General features: G+C 37.5%; 1 protein-coding gene across 1 annotated transcript in view; it reads right to left on the minus strand.

Annotated features, from left to right (window-relative positions):
• The window catches only part of LOC117958903 (astrotactin-2-like), a 264011-nt gene that overhangs the window by 133029 nt on the left and 109687 nt on the right, over nt 1-21295 (minus strand). The window contains exons 5-6 of the mRNA XM_034895621.1: nt 8332-8439; nt 4353-4499 (exon numbers count right to left, since the gene is read on the minus strand). Of these exons, the coding sequence (XP_034751512.1) occupies nt 4353-4499; nt 8332-8439 (255 nt within the window). The remainder of the gene's footprint in view (nt 1-4352; nt 4500-8331; nt 8440-21295) is intronic.

Raw genomic sequence — 21295 nt, forward strand, 5'->3', positions numbered from 1 at the left:
CTTTTGATTTCATTGTAATTTTAATTCCCCTCCTGACCAGGCTGAATTTAAATGAGAAAATTAAGACCTATAATGTGTGTATTGATGGGATTTCCTTGGTAATTGCAGTAGAGGGGCTAACAGAGTTTCACGAGTCAATCAGTAAATGCTATGCTCATTGACGCTGACTTACCTTTCTTTTTTACTGCTCCCAGACCAATCGTTAAACTCTGATCGCTGAACAAGATTATCCCTAATTGATGCCAATGACTTTTGGTTCTAAAGGGAGCTTCAAGGAGATGGTGCTTCAGCCCTCTGCTGAACACAGAGATTCTTATACATTTCTATTATGTGTATACTGCTGTGTTGTGAAAGGTAAATTTGCGGAAGCATTTGCAGTAAGTACACATTTCTGTTCAAGTAAAAATGTACTTCAAAAACCATGTTAGGACATAAATATAGCAACTGTGAGATTAAAAAGCATCCACACATATTCTGTATGATGTACAAAACCCTGTAATGGTGGTCTCCAGACTTTTTTTTAAAGGGAAGATTAATACAGATAGAAAAGCTAAGACAGTAGCCAGTATAGGACATTTAAATCACATGAAAAAGTTACAAGGCCAATGCCCTGCGAGAAAATACACAACTCATAGAATAAATACCCCACAAATAATGCATCTAAAGAACTATCCAAAGTCTTATTTAAACTTTCAGTTTTTTTTCTTTCTTACAATTTTAGCTGTTCCAAATTCAAAATAGAATACGCTGCCATGTGCCTCCTACTACACATATGAAGTCACCGGCTGCTTCTTTTCATTTGGCAGAAATGTGTTTCCCTGTTTAACTCTACACATAGTTTTTGACTACTGGGCAAACTTGAGTGAAAACACTCAACTTGACTGTATAATAGCCCGGCAGTTTTGCATTCAAGTACATATTGCAATGCCTGTAGCCATTGTTCTGCTGCACCAAGAGTACGGACTGAAGGGAAGTTGAAGTGTGTCCACCTCAGGTGGTGAAGTGAAAGGTCTGTTGAAATATGAGCAGCATACTGTAAACTCTTGTTTCATTGTGCCTGACAATAAACACATTGTAAAAAATACTTACTGGATGAGTGGTTTGATGTGTTGTGCTTGTTTTGTGCATGTTTTCTTTCTACTGCACACAATAATTAATCTATCATTTATGAGTAAAGATTGAACAATCATAGAGTCCCTTAGAAACAAGGTTTCTTGTTGTTCTTGAAAATGAATTATCCAGGACCCACCAAAATGCCCAAAAAAAGCTGAAATACACACATGATTCCTCAGATGGGATCCCAAAAGCATTTCCCAGGTTGAGACCATTCCTGCATCACTGCAGTTAGTGAACAGAACTGCCAGTAGCCCTCATTTGCTGAGAGAGTGGAACAACCTAATGGTCTTAGCTCACACAGCGAGGAGGCAATTGCCAGATTATGGGTTGGTTTCTCTGAGACCTGTGAAGAAATCCCTCCTGAGCAGTAAGAACATTCTTGATTGCTGGCAATTTCAATGTGCATATTGTAAACTGAGTGCAAAAGACAGAGGGGGAATAATTTGGTTAGAATTAACCCATTTAAGCTTTTCTGGGAAAATATTTTGAATTGAAAGCAGGGCATCTCTGTCATGGCAACATACTGTAGAAGTAAAGAAACTGTGCACATCTAGCAGTTGTCTTGTATCGAACAAATGCAACAACTGTCCCCCGACACTCCAAAAAAAAAGAGCCATTTACACTGACTGACACCTTATTAATAACCAATGTTAGCATTATTTATGCTTTTGTTTTTGCTGCATTATGGTTATGGCAACTGAGATAGATCAGACACTTAACTAAATAACAATGATTATTCCTTATTACTTAATAGTAAATTATGCTTTTGTTAGATTTCACTACCACCTTCACACTGTAATTTTAACCTCTGATTATCTTTTTTCACATAAGAAAAATCTCTCTTTCCTATACACCTATTAAAATTGTAATTCTTCCTTAGTTTGTAAAATAATCCAATTATTCACTTCACATGTTAAGTGCTAAAAAAGTAATATTAAGTATTAATCTTATTAACATATTCACACACACACACACATATACAGTATATATATATATATATATATATATATTTCCACCCTTGTTAGATTTAACAACGAGTCCTGTGGTTTAGTGGAAAGTCTGCCTTGTTAGTAATGGTAGAGCAAAGGTGAGGAGGTCCGAGAAAAAAAATCAATAATCATTCTACAAGGACTACACATGTCCATATCAGATTTCACAGCACGCTGATTAACAGTAAACATATCTCGCAATGGACTACAGTGTAGTGTAGTCTGTGATGTCATCTAAATCTAAAAAAAATCTTTAAAAAAAGTCTAAAAAAAAGTCTCTCAGTAAATTGTCAAACCAAGATGATGATCTAATGAACAGGATATTAATTTGTCATCAAGTTTATCTTAGATAATTATTTTTATCTTAGTTTAAAAAATATGTATTTAAGCTCCAAATTCATTCAGATCAGGGCATTGTAATTCTTAAAATAAAGGCAGAATATCTTTGCACGACTCTGGACCACTCTGAAATTCTGTACATACTGTATGAGGAAATTCAATCACTTCTACATGCCACTTAAGAATGAGTATGTTCCTACGAGTGATTGTTGAATGAGGCGTAATGTTATTGTGATTTGACAAAAGCCAATGACACTGTGTGTGATGTGATGTGTTCATCTTACATGCAATTGCAAAGTATAATTTAGAAGTTGGAAATGTTGTGTACTGTACTGTGTTGTATGTCCATGTGCAAACAAATGGTGTGTGTGTGTGTGTGTGTGTGTGTGTGTGTGTGTGTGTGTGTGTGTGTGTGTGTGTGTGTGTGTGTGTGTGTGTGTGTGTGTGTGTGCGTGTGTGTGTGGACTAGAAATGAGGCCCCGGCAGCAAGAGCACCTGATCGACTGATATGTGAAGGCTTTCAGAGATATGACGATCATTAGTTAAATTGCCTTCTCTCTTCACTCCCGCTTACATCACTTAACTCCTTGCCAATGTTCCATATTGGCCTCTCTTAACTCCCAGCAAGGTTTATAAAACTGTTGCATCTTGCCAATACACACAACAAATTTAGAATTATCCTACAGCCAACAGTCAATTTAAAACACACTCAGTAGGACAAATCTCTGAGCAGTTGACTGGGCACCTACATATTTCATTTTTCCTTTTTTGTTAAAAATATGTCATGTAGTTTCCACATCAGCATGTAAATTGACAAAAGACAGTATTTACAACTCAATTGTATTCCATTTATTCTGCTTTTTTCACAATATTTTGTTTGTATGCCACACACACACAGCTTGCTACTGTATACAGCGTAATAAAACCTTCTAGTACTTCTGTCAAATTAGTGAAATAGAATGTTTGTGTCAACTGATGAAAAGATGTGAAGCACTGAACATGTTAGTAGTCCAATCTGCTGTTTGCAGTCACATGTCATAAAGTCTGCACACTGAAAGCTCCCACTGCAAAAACAAAGAAAAAAAAAAGCAATCATATTTTGAGCTCACTGCTCTTCATCAGTCTGATGACTCAAAATGTCATTCAGCTGTTTGTGGTGACAATAAATCCTTTTTACCCATTGGGAGCTTTCAGTGTGCGGGTTTTATTGCCCTGATTTTTGCTCATTTTTTGGTTCCAGGACATGATTTACTTTTTGTTGGATGGATGTGCGTCTTTTGTACTTTAACAGTTGTGCAGAGGGACACTGACACTAAAACGCATTAAAATTGAAAACCACAAATAATGGAAGGGAGGGGGGAGAGAGATTTTACTTCAAGTCATTTGTAAACAGAAACAGAGGAAGCATTCAGAGCTGTCCCTTGTCTATTAGTTGTTTCTCCAAACAAAATAAAAACTATACAAATTACATAATATCTTTCACCACTCAGTAGCAGTATGTACCACTACCTACTGGACAGCCATCCCTGCAGCATGCTGCTTGAAAGACTATTGTATCTATTGTGGCTGGGGAAAAAAAAACTAAAAAAGAAAGGCGTACCATGACGCATAGTGGCTATAAGGATAACATGCTCCACAAATCTAAATCCTTTTTTATAGGCGATGTTGAAGCCCAATATTGCCAAGGGCTGAGGTATTTGCACACAACTACGATTGCTGTGAGTGCAAGTGATACTTGATTTTACTTGATATTTGATTTATTTACTGTCTTCCTAAGTTTCATTCTTTTGCCCTTCCTGTTTTTTAGTGCAGTAAAGAAAACAGATACAAAGCAAAGTGAGTCAAACTGATTGTGTTTGACAATCCCTTAGTGAAAAATACAGCCAAGGTCTAATGTGTTGCACTTACCATCCGCAACAAAATGCTCAGGCACATGGAGGGTAACCTTGACAGTGAGGGGGCAGGAATCCTGTGTAGCATAGACAATGGCAATGACACATGTGCTGATGGTAATCAACGTCAGCGTGACCTTGTTTAGCGGACTGTGTGGGTGGCCTAGAGGCAGAGAAAGAGAAAAAGGTAAAAAGGTGAACAGTTTGACAGAAGCCCTTTTGTTTTGATAGTACGTGCTTTTGCACACAGGGACGTAGTAAACACAGACACATAACACAGAACTCAAACTAAATCACCCAGCGCTATGCTTTGTTGTAAATACAACCTCTGAATCTCCATCAATATTTGAAAATGTAGTTAATTTTACTGATATAGGAATCTAATCCAGATTCAAGTTTGGCTTGAGTACATAAAGGATGACTTTGAATACCCGAGCTTTTGCAGAACAGCCCAGAATCATTCCTCAGCGTGATATATGATCTTATTGCTACTGACAGGGTTATAGATTGGTTGTTTTGGTTGCCCTTTGGCTCAGTCAGGGCTCCCATTTCCAAGCCAGATACAGGGAATGAAATTAGCCGCTTAACCTCTGTCTACTGATATTCATCATGGGAGAGAGGTTGGCATTTTGAAGGGGGCTTACTGGGATGTGATAGGGATATGGAAGTGATAGCGCTGGTTTAGAAACTGTTTTAACTAGATTTTTTTAAATATCACACAAGGTCTCAAAGTTTGCAGACTTTGCAAAAAGTCAATAGTAATAGTAGGCCTATTGTTTCCCTGTTCTGAGCAATGGGACTCAAGTGGTTAAGTGACATACATAAAAATCTCCTTTTTTGCTAATAAGAGTTCGGTTGCTATATCAGGGGATACCTCAGAAAAAAAGAAGCCACCAGATGTTTTACGTTCTCCAACTGCAATGTTTTTTTTTTTTTCCAAAGATTATTTGTTGGTCATTTTAGGCCCCCACTAGGAAAGGTGAGAAAGCGGGGACATGACATGCAGTAAAGGGAAGCAGGTCGGAGCCGAACCGCAGACACTGAGTTAAGGAGTAAACCTCTATACAGGGGCGTACACTACACCAGGAGAGCTACCCAGGCGCCCCTGCGGTGTGTTTTTATCAATCGCTGAAGCAATATGCAAATGGTCAAATGGTTTGAAATGGACATTGAACACACCATCAAAGAAACAAGTTCAATAAGTAACCCCCTGGGACAGAAGAGTCCAGTGAATTTCATCAAAAGTTTAGAAATGCATCTCAAGGTCAAAAACAGGGAGACCAAGTTAGGATAATGAATCCTCTTGTACTGAATAACGTGTACTAGAGTCACAATGTTGTGAAGGAACAACAGCTGTCTGTGGCATCCGTGGCAGAGCAGCTAATCCCTTTGGGGTGAGGGTGGTGTCACTGAGCTCATGAAGGGGTCCCTCAATTACTATAAAAGCCTACTGAGTGGACAAAGGCATGTTCCCTCACGATGGCAAACACTTACTTTATGGCCACAAACCAAGCACCTATCAATGTGCTCTTACACGCACAGAAACACGGACACATACACAAATACACAAGTGAATGCAAAGCAACAAGCAAATACACAAAGCAACCCTAAAGCTGTTCAACTTACAACTTCTTCATTCTATTTATTTCCCTCTCCCTATCTTCTAAAGAAAGTAAAACGCGTTTACACAGGTTGTAACTTTAACAGAGATTATGGTCATTGGTGTTATGTTTTAAATACAGTGAGGAAAAAAAGCATTTGAACACCCTGCTATTTTGCAAGTTCTCCCACTTAGAAATCATGGAAGGGTCTGAAATTGTCATAGTAGGTGCATGTCCACTATCTGAGACATGATCTAAAAAAGAAAATCCAGAAATCACAACGTATGATTTTTTAACTAATTTATTTGTATGATACAGCTGCAAATAACTATTTGAACACCTATCTATCAGCTAGAATTCTGACCCTCAAAGACCTGTTAGTCTGCCTTCAAAATGTCCCCCTCCACTCCATTTATTATCCTAAATAAGATGTACCTGTTTGAGCTTGGTAGCTGCATAAAGACACCTGTCCACCCCGTACAATCAGTAAGAATCCAACTACTACTATAGCCAAGACCAAAGAGCTGTCCAAAGACACTAAAGACAAAATTGTACACCTCCCGACTGCACTGTATTAAGGAAAGGATGACCGGCTGTGTATTGCAAGATTTTGGTGAACAACCTCTTTCCCTCAGTTAGAGCATTGAAGATGGGTCGAGGCTGGGTCTTCCAACATGACAATGACCGGAAGCACACAGCCAGGATAACTAAGGAGTGGCTCTGAAAGAAGCATATCAAGGTTCTGGCGTGGCCTAGCCAGTCTCCAGACCTAAACCCAATAGAGAATCTTTGGAGGGAGCTCAAACTCTGTGTTTTGACCTCTGTAATTGCAAACAAAGGCTACTGTACCAAATATTAACATTGATTTTCTAAGGTGTTCAAATACTTATTTGCAGCTTACAGCTTATCATACAAATAAATAGTTAAAAAATCATACATTGTGATTTCTGGATTTCTTTTTTTAGATTATGTCTCTCACAGTGGACATGCAACTACAATGACAATTGCAGACCCCTCATTGATTTCTGAGTGGGAGAACTTAAATAGCGGGGTGTTCAAATACTTTTTTTTCCTCACTTTATAGCAATGCAGATTTTTTTATATATATTCAAGAAAATTAAAGGATTGATTTCTTCAATTAAAAAATAAGTCATCACCATTACATATGATGTACATTGTGTGACAAAAATAAGGGAGTTTCAATAAAATTTGTAGGAAATTAATAACGTTTTCACAATGAAAATCTAGTTATAGTTTTATCTCCCTGGGTTGTAACTCCCGCTTGGCATAAACATTGGTGCCCCATACACATTATTCTGCCAGCCAGGATTTACAGAGGTGGATTTCTGTGCTGAATTTGAATGATTGGCAAAATATAACGAAGGTACATTTAAAAAGAAGACCAAGGTCATTGTCTTACTGTGGCTGTATAAGAAAGCAAGCAAAACTCCAAAGAAAATGTAAATACTTAGCTTTCTAGCTTTTTTCTACCTCGGCACATCTCCTTTACAACATTGATTCAGACATCAAAGTCACGCAATAACAAACCTCAACACAATGACCTCAGTTTCATTTATCTCTACTGAGTTAAGAAGTTATCACTTGTGTAACATTTGAGTTTGCCCTCGTTTGAATGGAATAGAAAAACTAAAAAATCTAAACCCAGCAATGACTAAAAAGTTCAGGAGATTTTCTTGCTTTCAGGTCCGCCTCTCAGGTTGAGTTTAAAATACAGGCATCATTTAGGTCAACAAATTACTCCTAACTCCTCTTCTATGGTAACCAAAAAGGACCGGACATGTGAAATCTGTAATAATAATAATGAGATTAATATATGCAACATTGATTTTTCTCCTCCTTGGGTACAGTGCTACGTGATAGTGAACTGCATGCATGGGAAATAATAAGAAAACATGGATTTCAATTACTTTTCATTCCCTATGTGGACACCCACATACAGCCTTCACTATCACATATCACTAGGTGGGAAGGAAAGTTAAAATCATGCTTCCCATCAAAGTAATGTGACTCAGCTTTGCTCATCACCGAGCCTCCATTTACATCAGCTCATATATCTGCTTTGAGTGTCATTGAGCTGTGCCATGGTTCAGCACTTTAAACCCCACAGGGAATGTGCATGACTCCTTCCTAGTTCCAGCTACGCTGACAACTCCAGAGATGTCTAGCCTCATTTCCCTCAGCTATAGGCTCATCTTGTGTGGTTGGAATTCATTTGGTTCCAAAATGTTTTATTGCCTTTAATTACCTTTTTACTTTATTGCTTTCTCACCAGTATGCCGTGGATAAAATGCCTCCCCCCATGTCAGTTAATGTGTTTAAAATGTAACACATTTATAACAATATACAACGATGTAAACCTGCATTCCCTCTCACCTTTGCTGCGCCTTCGTCCTCTGTGTTGTTCTGTGTAAAACTTCATTTGGCTGTCATCTTCAGGCTCTGACCCCGATTCTCCTTGAGGACCAAACACACCTCCAGGTGCTGGAAGTGAGAAGATAAGAGGGGAAAAGGGGAAAGAAATTGGTGAAGAATCAATCAACGTATATAAGGATACAATTTTGCTGTAAAAAAGATTAGAAACTGGAATGATAGCAACCCTTAACCAGCACGTTTTTCAGGTTTTTCAGGTGTGGAGTCACACAGAACAGAGAAATGTGTGAGTTCTGTATGAACAAGACTGTATGAAAGTTAATCAATGCAGGTTAAAAATTCCCTTTCAAGTTCAAATTAATTCAAATTCTGCTCAAAGTCCATTTAAGTTAAATACCAACCATTCAGGAAACTTTATTCACTCTAGCAGAAAAATCTGCCACACGTCTTTACCCGTGTATGGGTTTAAGGGAAATACATTATTCATTTTAGACGACAAGGATCATGACACATTGACCTCATTCAAGTCTGAGTATGGCGAGTATCATTTTCTAAAACTGAAAGTACATGTCTCTTGAATTGCAAAACATTAATATGTAATCTTAGATATAGATACGAACCAGTATATTGTAGATGTTTACAGTTTACAGTACACTGAACCGCTTCATTGAGACGATTAAAACCTGAACTTAAAGTCAACAGTTGATAGCAGTGTTTTATTCCATCACCTGTAATACTGTTGGTTGGAAATCTGGGTTTGGGTTAATGTTATGGTTAATTCAGAGGATGGAGAATGAGTGGTGACCCTAAATTTACTGAATCATTTGTGATGTCCGCATGTAGCCCTGGAAATAAATTACACACATCTTATTCATCCTTTTTAATGTGGTTGCTCTTCACCACCCATTGTTGTTATATTCAACCTCTATTGAGGAAGTAAGAAATTCCACTCCTCTTCCGACTTCCCTGTCCCTCCTTGTCTGATCTGTTGGCCATGGTTGGTAATTTGTCCATCGTTACAGTGCCTGGAGCTCAATTTGTTAATCAAATCGGGTCACATCCCCAGAGTATGTGCATGCCTGTTTTTAAATGAGGGTGAGAGCAAGAGAGAGGTTGTGAGAGTAAAGAGGCTTTGTTTGTACTGCGCTGCCACTTTAACACCAAAACACACATCTCTGCTAAATGCACAGGGGCGGCCACAAAGTGATAATTGGCAGGGATTTGCAAAGTGTTAAGCCACCGATGGATAAGTAAGTAATCTAAAATAACCTAACATATGTAGGAATGGCTTCAATATTAAACCTGATATAAAAGGTCCTCACAGCAACTTTCTCACATGTTTATTACAGTTACATACATAACACGTGTCAGCATTGTTATAACAAAGCAATTTAGCCAAAGTCACAGCCTAAAGAAGTGACTTTATGCTAATAAAATGCATCTAAATTCCTCATGGCTGTACATATGTTTTGCTTGTATAATCCCCAGGATCACAGTGATTACACTTCCTAATCTCCCAGAGTGAAAAGGGGATAACGGACAGAAAGAAAATCAATCCTTTTCTCTTGACTATGAGGGAGCATCTGAGGAAAAAATGCTTCAACTGTGGACAGCAAATTAAAACAAGGTTGCATGAAAAAAACGTAGGGTTGCGGTTTGTTGTGTCAATACCCTGATTCATTTCATGTCAGTGAGGACAGATGATAATGGCTAATAAATATTTACTCTTCTGTAAGAGGTAAAAGCTTTACCCCCACAGGGATGATTATAGAAAATGTTACGCTTCTAAGTGCTGTCAGTTGCTAATTGTGTCTTATAAAAAATGCAGTGCAATTGACAGGAAGGGTGTAAGTACTTTTTTTAGACTCACATATGGTGATGAATTTCTTCTTGCATGTTTCAAATCAATTATCTGCTAAAAGTAAGATTTGGATATGGAAAGGTAAAAATTTGAATCTACTCACAGATCCCATTTGTCAGCAGAGGTGAGAATAAACCTTCCGAGACATGTTTTGGAGTGATTGTGTAATAAATCATTGGTCATGATAAACAATACTTTAGCTTAATTTTTTTTAAATTGTTACCGCTACAACTGCATTTACTTTTCATGTGAACAACCGAGCGTAACACTGCGAAAGTCTTTGAGGTGAGCTGAAATTGTGTACCATTATACAACCCAGTATAAAGTGACCCCATGTCTCTTAATAATATGCCCTATTCCCCCCACACAAAGAAGATTTTGGCTCCTATATTGGCGTAACTTTTTGATATAAATAAACGTCTGTGGGAGCACGATCACAGAAGGCTTGCATCATGTGGACGCGGCAAAAATTGTCGTTGTCATTACTTAGAATTCCTCATGGGGAGATAGAAACTACGCACTATAGCTTTAACGATTTTTTGTTTGCCATTTTAGGCCTTTGTTTGATTGGACAGCTTAGACATGAAGGGGGAGAGAGAGGAAACGACATGCTGCAGTGAGGGAATGCTGCCTGGCCCTCCCTCACTCTGCCTCTGACTGGGTAGTAGTCCTTACCTAGGTTCTGCACATATGCAACGCCCAACAAAGATGGAATAGAATTGAGATGCCTCACTCTGTAGCTAAAACAGAGAGCAGAACACTCAGGGGGGGAAAGAGGAGCTGCAGCAATGTGCAGTACAAAAAAATATTTTTTTTTATTAAATCATGTACACTTGTTCTAATATAACCTTTAAATACCATTTTAAACCTGGAAATGAGCATAATATCAGAAGCCCTCGGTGACAAAAGCTTGTCACAAAATACTTTCAAAGATTTAATCAGTCCAAAATTGTACACATCAGGGGGACACGTTGCAAAGACTGTGCAATGAAATATTATAACTCCTTTCTGAAAATCCATGGATGGTACAGCACATTTATAGCATTCAAGCAATTGATTGATTCAGGAATATTGCATTGTGTAAAAACTTCAATCATCTAATGTTTGACTATATTCTCTCAGAGTAAAAAGTGTGAAAAGAATTGACAGCAGACTATGAAGACATAGGTTAATTCTTCTTTCAACGCTAATACACTCAGACAGAGTCAAATAAATAAATAACGAAAAGTTTTTTTAGCTTCTAGCTTGGACACTCTTTAAATACAGGTACATAAGGGACACTTAACCTTATTTTTATTAACCTTAAAAACTGATCTTTTCTTTTAAACCTCAACCCTTCCAAAAAGTAGTTTATTGCTAACGATAGAGCAACAGATTCTCTCTTCCTTGTTTACAGCACAGTCATAAATCCTTTGCAACTGCGGAGCAATGCAGGTAAAGGCCCGTCTTTACTCACTTCATAAACATTATGTCATAGCTCATGAAAATGTGCCATAAAAATTTTCGACTTGATTAAAAGTTCTATTAAGTCTGTGTGCGTACAGAAAGCTGTAGGCACTCTTTTGGTCTGGTGCACTTAAACAGGTCGAGAGTGGAGTTGGATTTTGAGTGCGAGAGTCTGGCGGCATTTGGAGAGCGGAGCCAACCAAGGCAATGTGGTGTAAAATTGGTTCTGAATTTATGCATCGTGTTGGATCATGCCAAGAGAGGTGGTTGACAGAGATGAAGGATGAGAGACAGGAAAAGAGAGGAAGTAAAAAAGGAACATCGACACAACAGTTTTAAAATATTACTTTAATATTTAATATTTATTTTAAAGGGCAACTTATATATAGCATTTTCAGGATTATAGTTGAATTTTTTGTTTGTACTGAAACATGCTTACATGCTTTAATGTTAAAAAAAAAATCACTTTATTTTCCCTCATACCGCCCATGGCTGCAGCACCTGTATTCACCCTCTGTATGAGACGCTCTGTAGGAGCGCCTGCCCCTCTTCCCAAAAAAACCCAGTCTGCTCTGATTGGCCAGCGCGGTTCCTGGAATTACCGGAGTCTGTGCTCCATGTTCTCACTAGAGCTACAGCACGTAAATTTGGGGAGAATTGACCAGCATTGGTCAAGATTACAGCTATGTCACATTAACATTTAGCTACTTAGCTAATATTTAACAGTATGCTAACATTAGATTGTAGTAACTACCTAGGTTTGTAAAATCTGTGCAGTTGGAATAACTAAATCAACTTCTGATGTGAAGGAAAAGAGTTTAAATGACAAAAAAAGATAAACGTCTAACACAAACTAAATAAATTATCAAGAAAGAGCAATTGCCATGGTGCATTAGAAGCTCAGTGAAGATCAAAGTCAATTTCAAGTTTAATAACTACAGTAGACAGTCTCAACTTTCTTTTGTGTAGTATTGTAAAATTATAAGTAATTGCTGTCTTTCTCCTGTTTGTGAAGGTGTTCTTTTGTATTTTAAACAAGTGTAGTTCAGCTCCCTTGCACATCTTTTGTAAAATGTTCACCTTTTTTCTGCTGTCATGGAGATTAAATAGATTAGTTACATTTTCTCAAAGCCTTCTTTTAATAGGCCTTTGAAACTAACCAAAACACACCTAGAATAGAAGCTTGGTAAACCACAGGAATATAAATTCAACAACACTTTATATATTTCTATCATTTGCGTGATCCTCCCTCAAATACATATGCATAAAGGGTATGAGGTAACATTTCACCGATCACACAAAAGGTGCATTGACAGACTGCGTGTGTGTGTGTGTGTGTGTGTGTGTGTGTGTGTGTGTGAGATCCAGATAACAGTTAAATGCGTGCTTCCAGGCTAGGGTGCCCGCTTGATAAATAACCCACAGAAGAATACATCTGAAACGAGGTAAAAAAGTCTTTAGAAATCCAGCCCACAGATTTTCTTCCTTTTTTCACAATGTTTTTTCCTCTTTCAGTCCATTTTCTTTTGTCTTGATCATGCTTTTCTCTCTCTCTCAGCGATGATACCTTCCAAACTCAGTCACAAAGAAACATCAACCCCCAGAACGTTAAACTCCAGCATGTCGGTACTAAAAATTTCAATTACTGGGGCATCCCACTTATAAAGTCCCTACCACAGTCCAGATGTCCATGAGATCATTTCAGAGTCCTCAAAGTCTTAAAATGCCCAAAAATATTCTTAAAGAAAAAATTGTCATTACATTCTCTTCAGTCACCGGTATTGATGCCTAACGTTTGAAAAGGCAAATGCATCATGAACATTCTGACAACAGCATGTTTTTTTGTGCAAAATAAGCATATGCTCTCAACAATCACATCTCACCTCAGCTTCTTGTGTGGAATAAAAGTTACACATGTAGACTAAAGGGAAGGCATATCGGTTAGTCAAAGAGAAAAATGTATCAATTTTTCACTATGCCATAATGTTGAATGTTGAAGATCTATATAATAACAGTTTCAAGGTAGACAACAATAAGTGTTGGCAATTCAGTGTCCAACCAAATGTAAAACATAGTCACAATCTCCCCTTGAGTTATGGTGTTGAATAAAAAGTGTTTTTGCACAACATCATGATTTCAGAGTTTCTTTGACCTTCTAGGTATTAAATGTCATCGCTTCATCATTTGATCCTATTAGACATTTGAGTGAAAGGTTGTCATAGTTAGCGGAAGAATTCTTTAGTTATAGCTAAGATGTGTTATGTGAAGTCCCAGTGACATTGACCTTTGACCTGCTAATTGTAATCAGTTCAATCTTGCATCCAAATGGAAGTTTGTGCCATTTCTCGGAAACACCTGGAGGGAATTTCTTCAAATTCCCTCCAGGTGTTTCCCCAAGAATGGGACAGACGGACAAACAGACATACATACAAACAGATGAACAAGTCAAAAACATTATGCCACTGGCTAAAAAACTAAATACATTGATAATTTTAGAGCAAGACATTTTTCCACTGCTGTTTTAGCAGACAATTAATGAAAAAGCAATTTAGGAATTTTTAATGTATATTTAAAAATAAAAATATTAATTATAAGTTGATCAAACAAAGTTTCTTAAGTATCTGGGAAATGATTAAGTGTGAGAGAGTGTGAGAGTTTTAATTAATGATTACTTGACATTAGTTCAAACATATTTTTTTGGTCTCTTTTAGCATGCTCATATTTTCACTCACTGGTTAATATGTTAATGTTAAGTTGATTATTGCAGGTATGGACCAACACAAAACAGGCAGCCGTACAAGTTAACAAAAAGAAAAAGCAAAGAAAGGGAAAAGAATAAAACAGCTATAAACAATTGCTTTTCATGTAAAATTTGAGATAGAGATAGAGAGAGAGAGAGAGAGAGAGAGAGAAAGAGAGAGAGAGAGAGTTTTCCAATCCTTGGAATGAGCAGGGAGGTGGAGTGATGATTTCATTCTGAATAGTAAAAGCTAATCATCTTATGCACAGGAGGAGGGCACTTCACACTATACAATAATTTACTGTATGTTACACCAACACAAAAAAGCTCACACTAGCAAACCTAATGGAACGTATCTACTCAAAAATATATAGCGTAAGCTTGAGAGGGCAAGAAGGTTGCATTAAACTACAATACTCTTCACATTACCAAGGATTTCTAATCACTTTGTGAGTAGAAATAATTGTTTCTCAATCTACACTCTTTAAATTTGAAGACAGTACCCTGATTTCTTATATCCATTTTTAAAAGCCTTTTGTTGTGGTTTCCTAGACTGACAGGATATTAATCCTTGCATTTGCCTCAGCCACAACAAGCATCTCAACAACCAACCAAGTAACAGTGAGTGGAAGTAATGGACCTTTCAATATGGCAATATGCAGCCTAAACTTGTTTTGTCTGTTTTTAGAGGCAGTAGCTCAGGGACAGACGTCAAAGTGAAAAAGTCTATTCTATGCAGATGACTTGGGACTAATTTCAAGCTTTTGTAAAGTATTCCTTTATAGTCTACATAATATATTTTGGTTTTGGATAAAAAAAAATCCATTGTAAATATGTTACACTGGGCTCTGAGAAATTGTGATATGCATTCTTTACTATTTTGGATAACAACGCCACAATTAATTTATCAAGAAATAATCAACAGATCAAACTTTAATGAAAATTGCTTATGGCAGCCATTCATTATACTCTAGTTAATGTGCTGAAACACAAAGGTTAGCAGACATTCACTGCCATATAATACAGATGAAAAAGCTAATGGTTTTTTTCTTAGACATATTTGGCAAAATATTATTACAGCTGATTTCACACAATGGTAAAGGTAGAGCATTTTTCATTTATCATGGCTCATGTAAGTCTTAAATACAGATATGCGCAAAAATACTTTACATGTAGGAGGACTTAAAATGTTTTTTATTGGCAATTAATATGCAAAAAATCTGATCGTGGCATTAACAAGCATACATATTCGTCTCCTAGATCAGTGGTTCCAAACCCTGTTTTCTGGAGAGAAAAATAAACCTTCCCATTTTTCTCCGACCACAACTGATTTGCTAACGTAGATGTTTTCAGTTGAAGAAGAGTTGTTTCCTCTTTACTGGATGAACACACCTGAACCAGCTAAAAAGTTGTGAGTAGAGTAGGGAAAGACAAAAAACAAGCAGATTCAGACTCAGAATCAAATTTACTGGTCAAACTTGTGCTTGCACATTTTGGGGTTTTGACTCCAGCTGTCATCCTATGTACACATACACATCCCACAGTTATATTTAGGATAAATCTACTGTATATAAATACAAAAAAGAAGCCAAACAAACATAAATAAAGTAACTAAATACACACTGGGTGAATGATGTACTGGGTACCTGTATGGTTGGTAACTCCAGAGGATGTTTGTCGACACAAGTACCTGAAACTGATTTACTTAAATGTTATGACCTGAATGTACGTGACGTCTTGTTTTGTTGTTATTGTTAAAACTGTCCTCATTGAACAAACGGCTTTCCAAATTTTGTTGTATGTTACCATCTACAATGACAATAAAGCCATCTGTCTATCTAATATGAAGGGCAGGCTTACTTCGCATTACATATTATGGTTATACAGTGTGTCACGTGTATGTGTTGCATTTACTACAGCCAAAGTGAGTTCAGGTAATTGCAAAGACATGTTAACTGGGGCAATCCTAATTGCCAAACAATATTTCTAAACCTTTAGAAATGAAAAGGCTAAGTGTAGGTTTTCCAGAAAAACACCCAAATAATTATACAGACATGTGATTCAATAAAACATGCAGAGGCAAGATGGTTTTGAGAGGAAAAATCTTTCACAGGTCAGCTTGTGCCTTTGTTGGTGTGAAAAAAAGAAAGAATGGGAAGAATGTAGTTAATAAACGAGAGCCCCATGTCTGCTTTTGAATGTGCTGGTATGTATGCTGACAAGTAGCTTGTGGATTCAGATGCTTTTGTGTTCATTAATAATGTATTTGCATGAGGCTGTTTTCCCATTTACTGCACGCATATTTGTGCATGTGACTCTGACGTCTCTCACAACTTCAATGTGACCTCAGTGGCTTCTGTGACTCTAAGCAAGATAAACTGTCTTGACGTACGGCTGCTGGACTTCTAGCTAAATGTCAGCTTGTATGTGTATACTGTACAGTGCATATGCGTTTCTATATGCATATTTAGATGCTATATGTGTGTCTGAATACTTATTTTTGTGACAATTTGTTTGTGAGTAAATTAAGCTGACAGCAACACCAGTCCCCACATGGCTCAGCAACTGGTAATCACATTAAGGCACAGCTGCATTCAACAGTCAGTTCTGACACCAGCAAGCTAAATATCTCCAACTCCAACTCAATACAAACTGGCATTAGCATTCACAGAAAAGTTAGAGTATGTAAATTTACCATTTATAATGCACAAGGCAATATCTGAGAGGCAGCAAGAGCAAATTTGTGAAGTTGTATTCATCCGGTTGTTTGTGCCGAAAATATATTAAATGTATGTTAGCAAATATAAATGCAAGTCTTGCAACTTTACTGCATCAATTCAGTTATTGACTTAAAATTCAGATCATGATTGAGAAGAACAATTGTTGTGGGAATTTAAAACTTGCAAATCTGATGAACGTTACAATGAACAAAACTATAAACATTTTTAAAAGACAATCTTTTAAGTTGAAATAAAAGGTATATGCACACAAAATACTTATTTCAATAACACTGTATAACTACACACTGTAAAGCATAAGTTAATTATCAGTTAGTAAAATTTGCATAATATGAGCTCTTAAAACAAATTTGGGCACAAATTATTTATTGACAAATAAGCCTTTTGTGTGCATAGAAAAAGTCTTCAATCTTTTTGTTTCAGCTCGTAAAAAATGGAAGCATAAACAAACATGATAAGTTTATATTTGTGTTCACTGTAGAATGACTGGAGAAATAGGGCTCTATTGGTTAAACTTAAAGCAAAAACAAACAAGCACAGGCTGGAGGGTCAGGATCAGGAAGGTAGGCCTGAGGCGTTCCATTCCGCCATGCTGCACCAAGCAAAGGGATTCAACTCCTTAAACCAGAAAATCAGAGAGATAGAAGGAAATCCAGGACGTAAAGCCTGTAATTTACTTTCTTTTGCCTGTCTGTCCCAGTTTGTCTGCTTTTTAAGCGAGAATTTCATGTATGTCATGGTGGTAGCTATCCTTCCCTCTGTCTCTCACTGTCTCTTTTTTTCTCATGTGCTCTGTTTGCCTATCTAAAGTAATCCCAATCTATGATGTTTTACTCTGCAGTTGCACAGTGTATCGTTAAAAGCTCTTCACACGCACAATCCCACTTTGCATAAACAACCTATGCTGAAACATTATTACAGAGGGCATCACCAAATTATCCCCGCCGACACATTTTACAACCTAAATTTATGAGTTGCAACCTATTATACAGGAGTGAAGGACTTGAAAAGGTGGAAGGCTTAACAAGACACCACTTGGCTCTTTTACTCAATTGGACTCAGTGTTTGTACACACACCTCTATATTTTTTATTGTATCTCTCCTGCATCGAGAACACACCTGCCAATTTGGAGCTAATAAGCAAATGGTAAATCTCAGGGATGTCAGATATGCGATTGCTGTTGGCTGTTGGCTGTAATTTCAGATGCAGTGGCCCTTGGCACCTGGCTGTATGTTGTTTTATCACCTGTCACCAACCGGCTTGTTCAGTGGTAAAGCCACAGAGGGTGGCATAGGATGGCAGCTGTCACCCAGAAAGGTTTTGCCTTGTCATTTTCGTAAATGGAGTATGAAAAAAAAAACAATGGCTTCTTCTTAATACTTGTTTTCTCTTTATATAAATCTGTGACATTTACATCTTTGACATATTAAGTTGACTTTGATGAGATAAACTGTTTGACATTTCCTATCTTTTAGTTTGAGTCTAACATTTTTTCAGTGACCGTAAAGCCAGTCAGTAGCCAGCGGAGCAGTGAAGAAAACTCACTGACAGTATGGTGCTCTCTGTTGGCAAGCTGACTCTGCAGCACAACACTGTTAAAAGGGAGAAAACTGGAAGGTCAACTCCTTGAGGTAACGATTGATTTTGCAGTTTGTCAGTATATCAGCATTGTAACTCTCAAAATCACTGGTCTTGAAGCGCCGCAGTTACTTATATATGCTCTATATTAGACCATGGGGAAGATAGTGGATCTCACTTTAGGACAGTCTGGTACAGTCTGCCTCCCAGGGTGTTTAAAGGTCAGGGTAATAATAAATGGATCATTCATGCTGTGGCCTGATGAAATAAAATCTTAAAAGCAATCCTGAAATGAAATTCAATCACTGCAGGGAAGTGGGAATTTGGGTGGGATTGTCAATACATCTGACAGCATAAAAAAATCGCTTTGGCATCATTATGAATATCTTTTGAGGGATATACAGATAAAAGTAATTCTGATAACAAACGTGATTCTAAATCTGAAAAAGTGTTTCAATGTGTGAGTGTAAGATGCAAAATATATATCAACACAATCCTTTTAGCTTGAACTGGGAAAGGTTAAACTGAAATTAAAGAAGTTTATGTAGCTTCTCCATTAAAACATTTCTGTTAAAGCCTTGCTAATGTTACCTGCTGAGTTTACACCTCCCGTACCAACTAGAGGAGCTGATCTAAAAGCCTTAACTACTAGCCTTAGCTCCCTCCTTTTGTTTTTTTGTTAGGTTCCACTCAAATTAAAGCAGCATCATCAAGCTGTATACACAATTTGCATATTGATGCCAATTGCTTGCACATGCACGCCATAGCAATCCATCAATATTTTGCTTTACTCTTTTGTTTGTGTTACTACTTCTCATGTATGCAATGTATATTTTCTGATTGCGCCCCTAAATTATACATACATTTTATTTTATTCAATAGATTTTAACAATGGAAGTATCTTACTCTCCTCCCCCCTGAAAAATACGATACCAGTAGGCCTACATTTAATAAAGAAGACGCTAACACCCCAAAATCATCTGCCTCCTCAATATTAATGCTACTGCTGTAGGCAACATCAAAAAATATCCCCAGACTCTATGAGTCAAAGCACCAAAGAGAGTGGTTGGGATTAAGCAACAGTGTCAACAGATTATACTCAAAGGTTGGCTCTAAAGAACCATTCTGGATTTACTCTCGGGAACTTTAACCGGTTAAAACTTGGCTGTTTTCGCTTGGTTTTTAAAAAGGACTTGAACATGGCCTGCATCGGGTATATACAAGTGATATTCACACATTTGGTCAAAGCAGTTAGGATCAATATGGCTGTGTTGCCAGTAATGAAATTACATACTGTATGTATGTGCAGAAAAAAAACCTGTCTTCATTACTACACAAATACATAGTGCTGACAAAGGTAACTGCTGTCTGGATTTTGTTTAAAGGAAACACTTTTTTGAATCAATGAAGCACTGCATTTGTAAACCGCACCCCAAGGATGGTGGGTGAATGGTGGGTGTAGAAAGCACAGGACTTTGACTCCAGAGTCCAGGGTTCAAATCATGATCTGTTGTTAGGTTTAGGCCACAGTAGTTCTTTGGTTAGGGTTAGGAAAATACTGTGCTTTTTGTGGACGTTTTCTGTAATAGACCAAGAGTATTATCTATGTTTCCATTAAAACATATTTGTGGTTGTAAATAACTTGTTTAAACATAATTTCTAGAAGACAATATCAGCAAACGAATACCAAATTAGAGTCGAGAGTGTATAGAGAAAAAAAATGAAATCCCACCTGCTTCAACTCCAGCCAGCCCAACTTCATCACAATGACCTTTAAGCAATGACAACCAAAGGATCACTTCACCAACGGCTTGACTCAGCCAGACTAAGGAGGCCTGCCTGCCTCCCCCCCCTTTCATGGCTGTTTGCTCTGCATCCCTTCCATGTGTCAACGGTAGCAGCATTCTCAACCTCGGTCACACTTCTCTGAATAAACTAATAAATATTGTTCCTCATCATTAACTGAACAAAATGGCCGCACTCTCCACTGAACTTCTGAACTATGTTTCCTGGGAAGAAGGCTTAAGTACAACAGACAGCCTCTTCACACTAGCATCACTCCTATCTTTTTCTGTTAGGGAAACTGGTGGGCACGTCTACATACTTGTCTGCACAGTCCAAGTTCAACTTTAGTGTGTGTACACCTTATTAAGCAGCTACTCCTCTTTCTGTGTGCACATGGCCACAAATCATATAAAAGAAGTTGTGGCAGGGATCTGAGCCAAGACTTTACTAACTTCAATGCAGAGAAAGCTAAGGCAAGCATATTTATTTTAGAGCAGTGAGATGGTCCATGGAGTCTGTGTAAATGGAGTCTTTATCCTGGTTAAATTGATTTTAACTAGATTTAGGACTATCAGGATTTCAAGTTTAATTTAGTTATGCATATTGATGAATTGATTAGTACAATTTCATCAAGGCATTTTGTGACTTTTAAAATTAGGATTTTAAGAAGTATGGATTGGTATGTATGGTCAGGTGGATAGACAGACATTTGGGAGATCTCTCTTTGTATTTTATTTCTGTCCCTCTAGGTCTTTCACAAACCCAAACAAATACAAAAATAGAGTCCCACACTGCCCTGACTTGTCAGAAGATCCAAT

Source organism: Etheostoma cragini, chromosome 16 (genome assembly GCF_013103735.1).
Source record: "Etheostoma cragini isolate CJK2018 chromosome 16, CSU_Ecrag_1.0, whole genome shotgun sequence".
NCBI lineage: Eukaryota > Metazoa > Chordata > Actinopteri > Perciformes > Percidae > Etheostoma > Etheostoma cragini.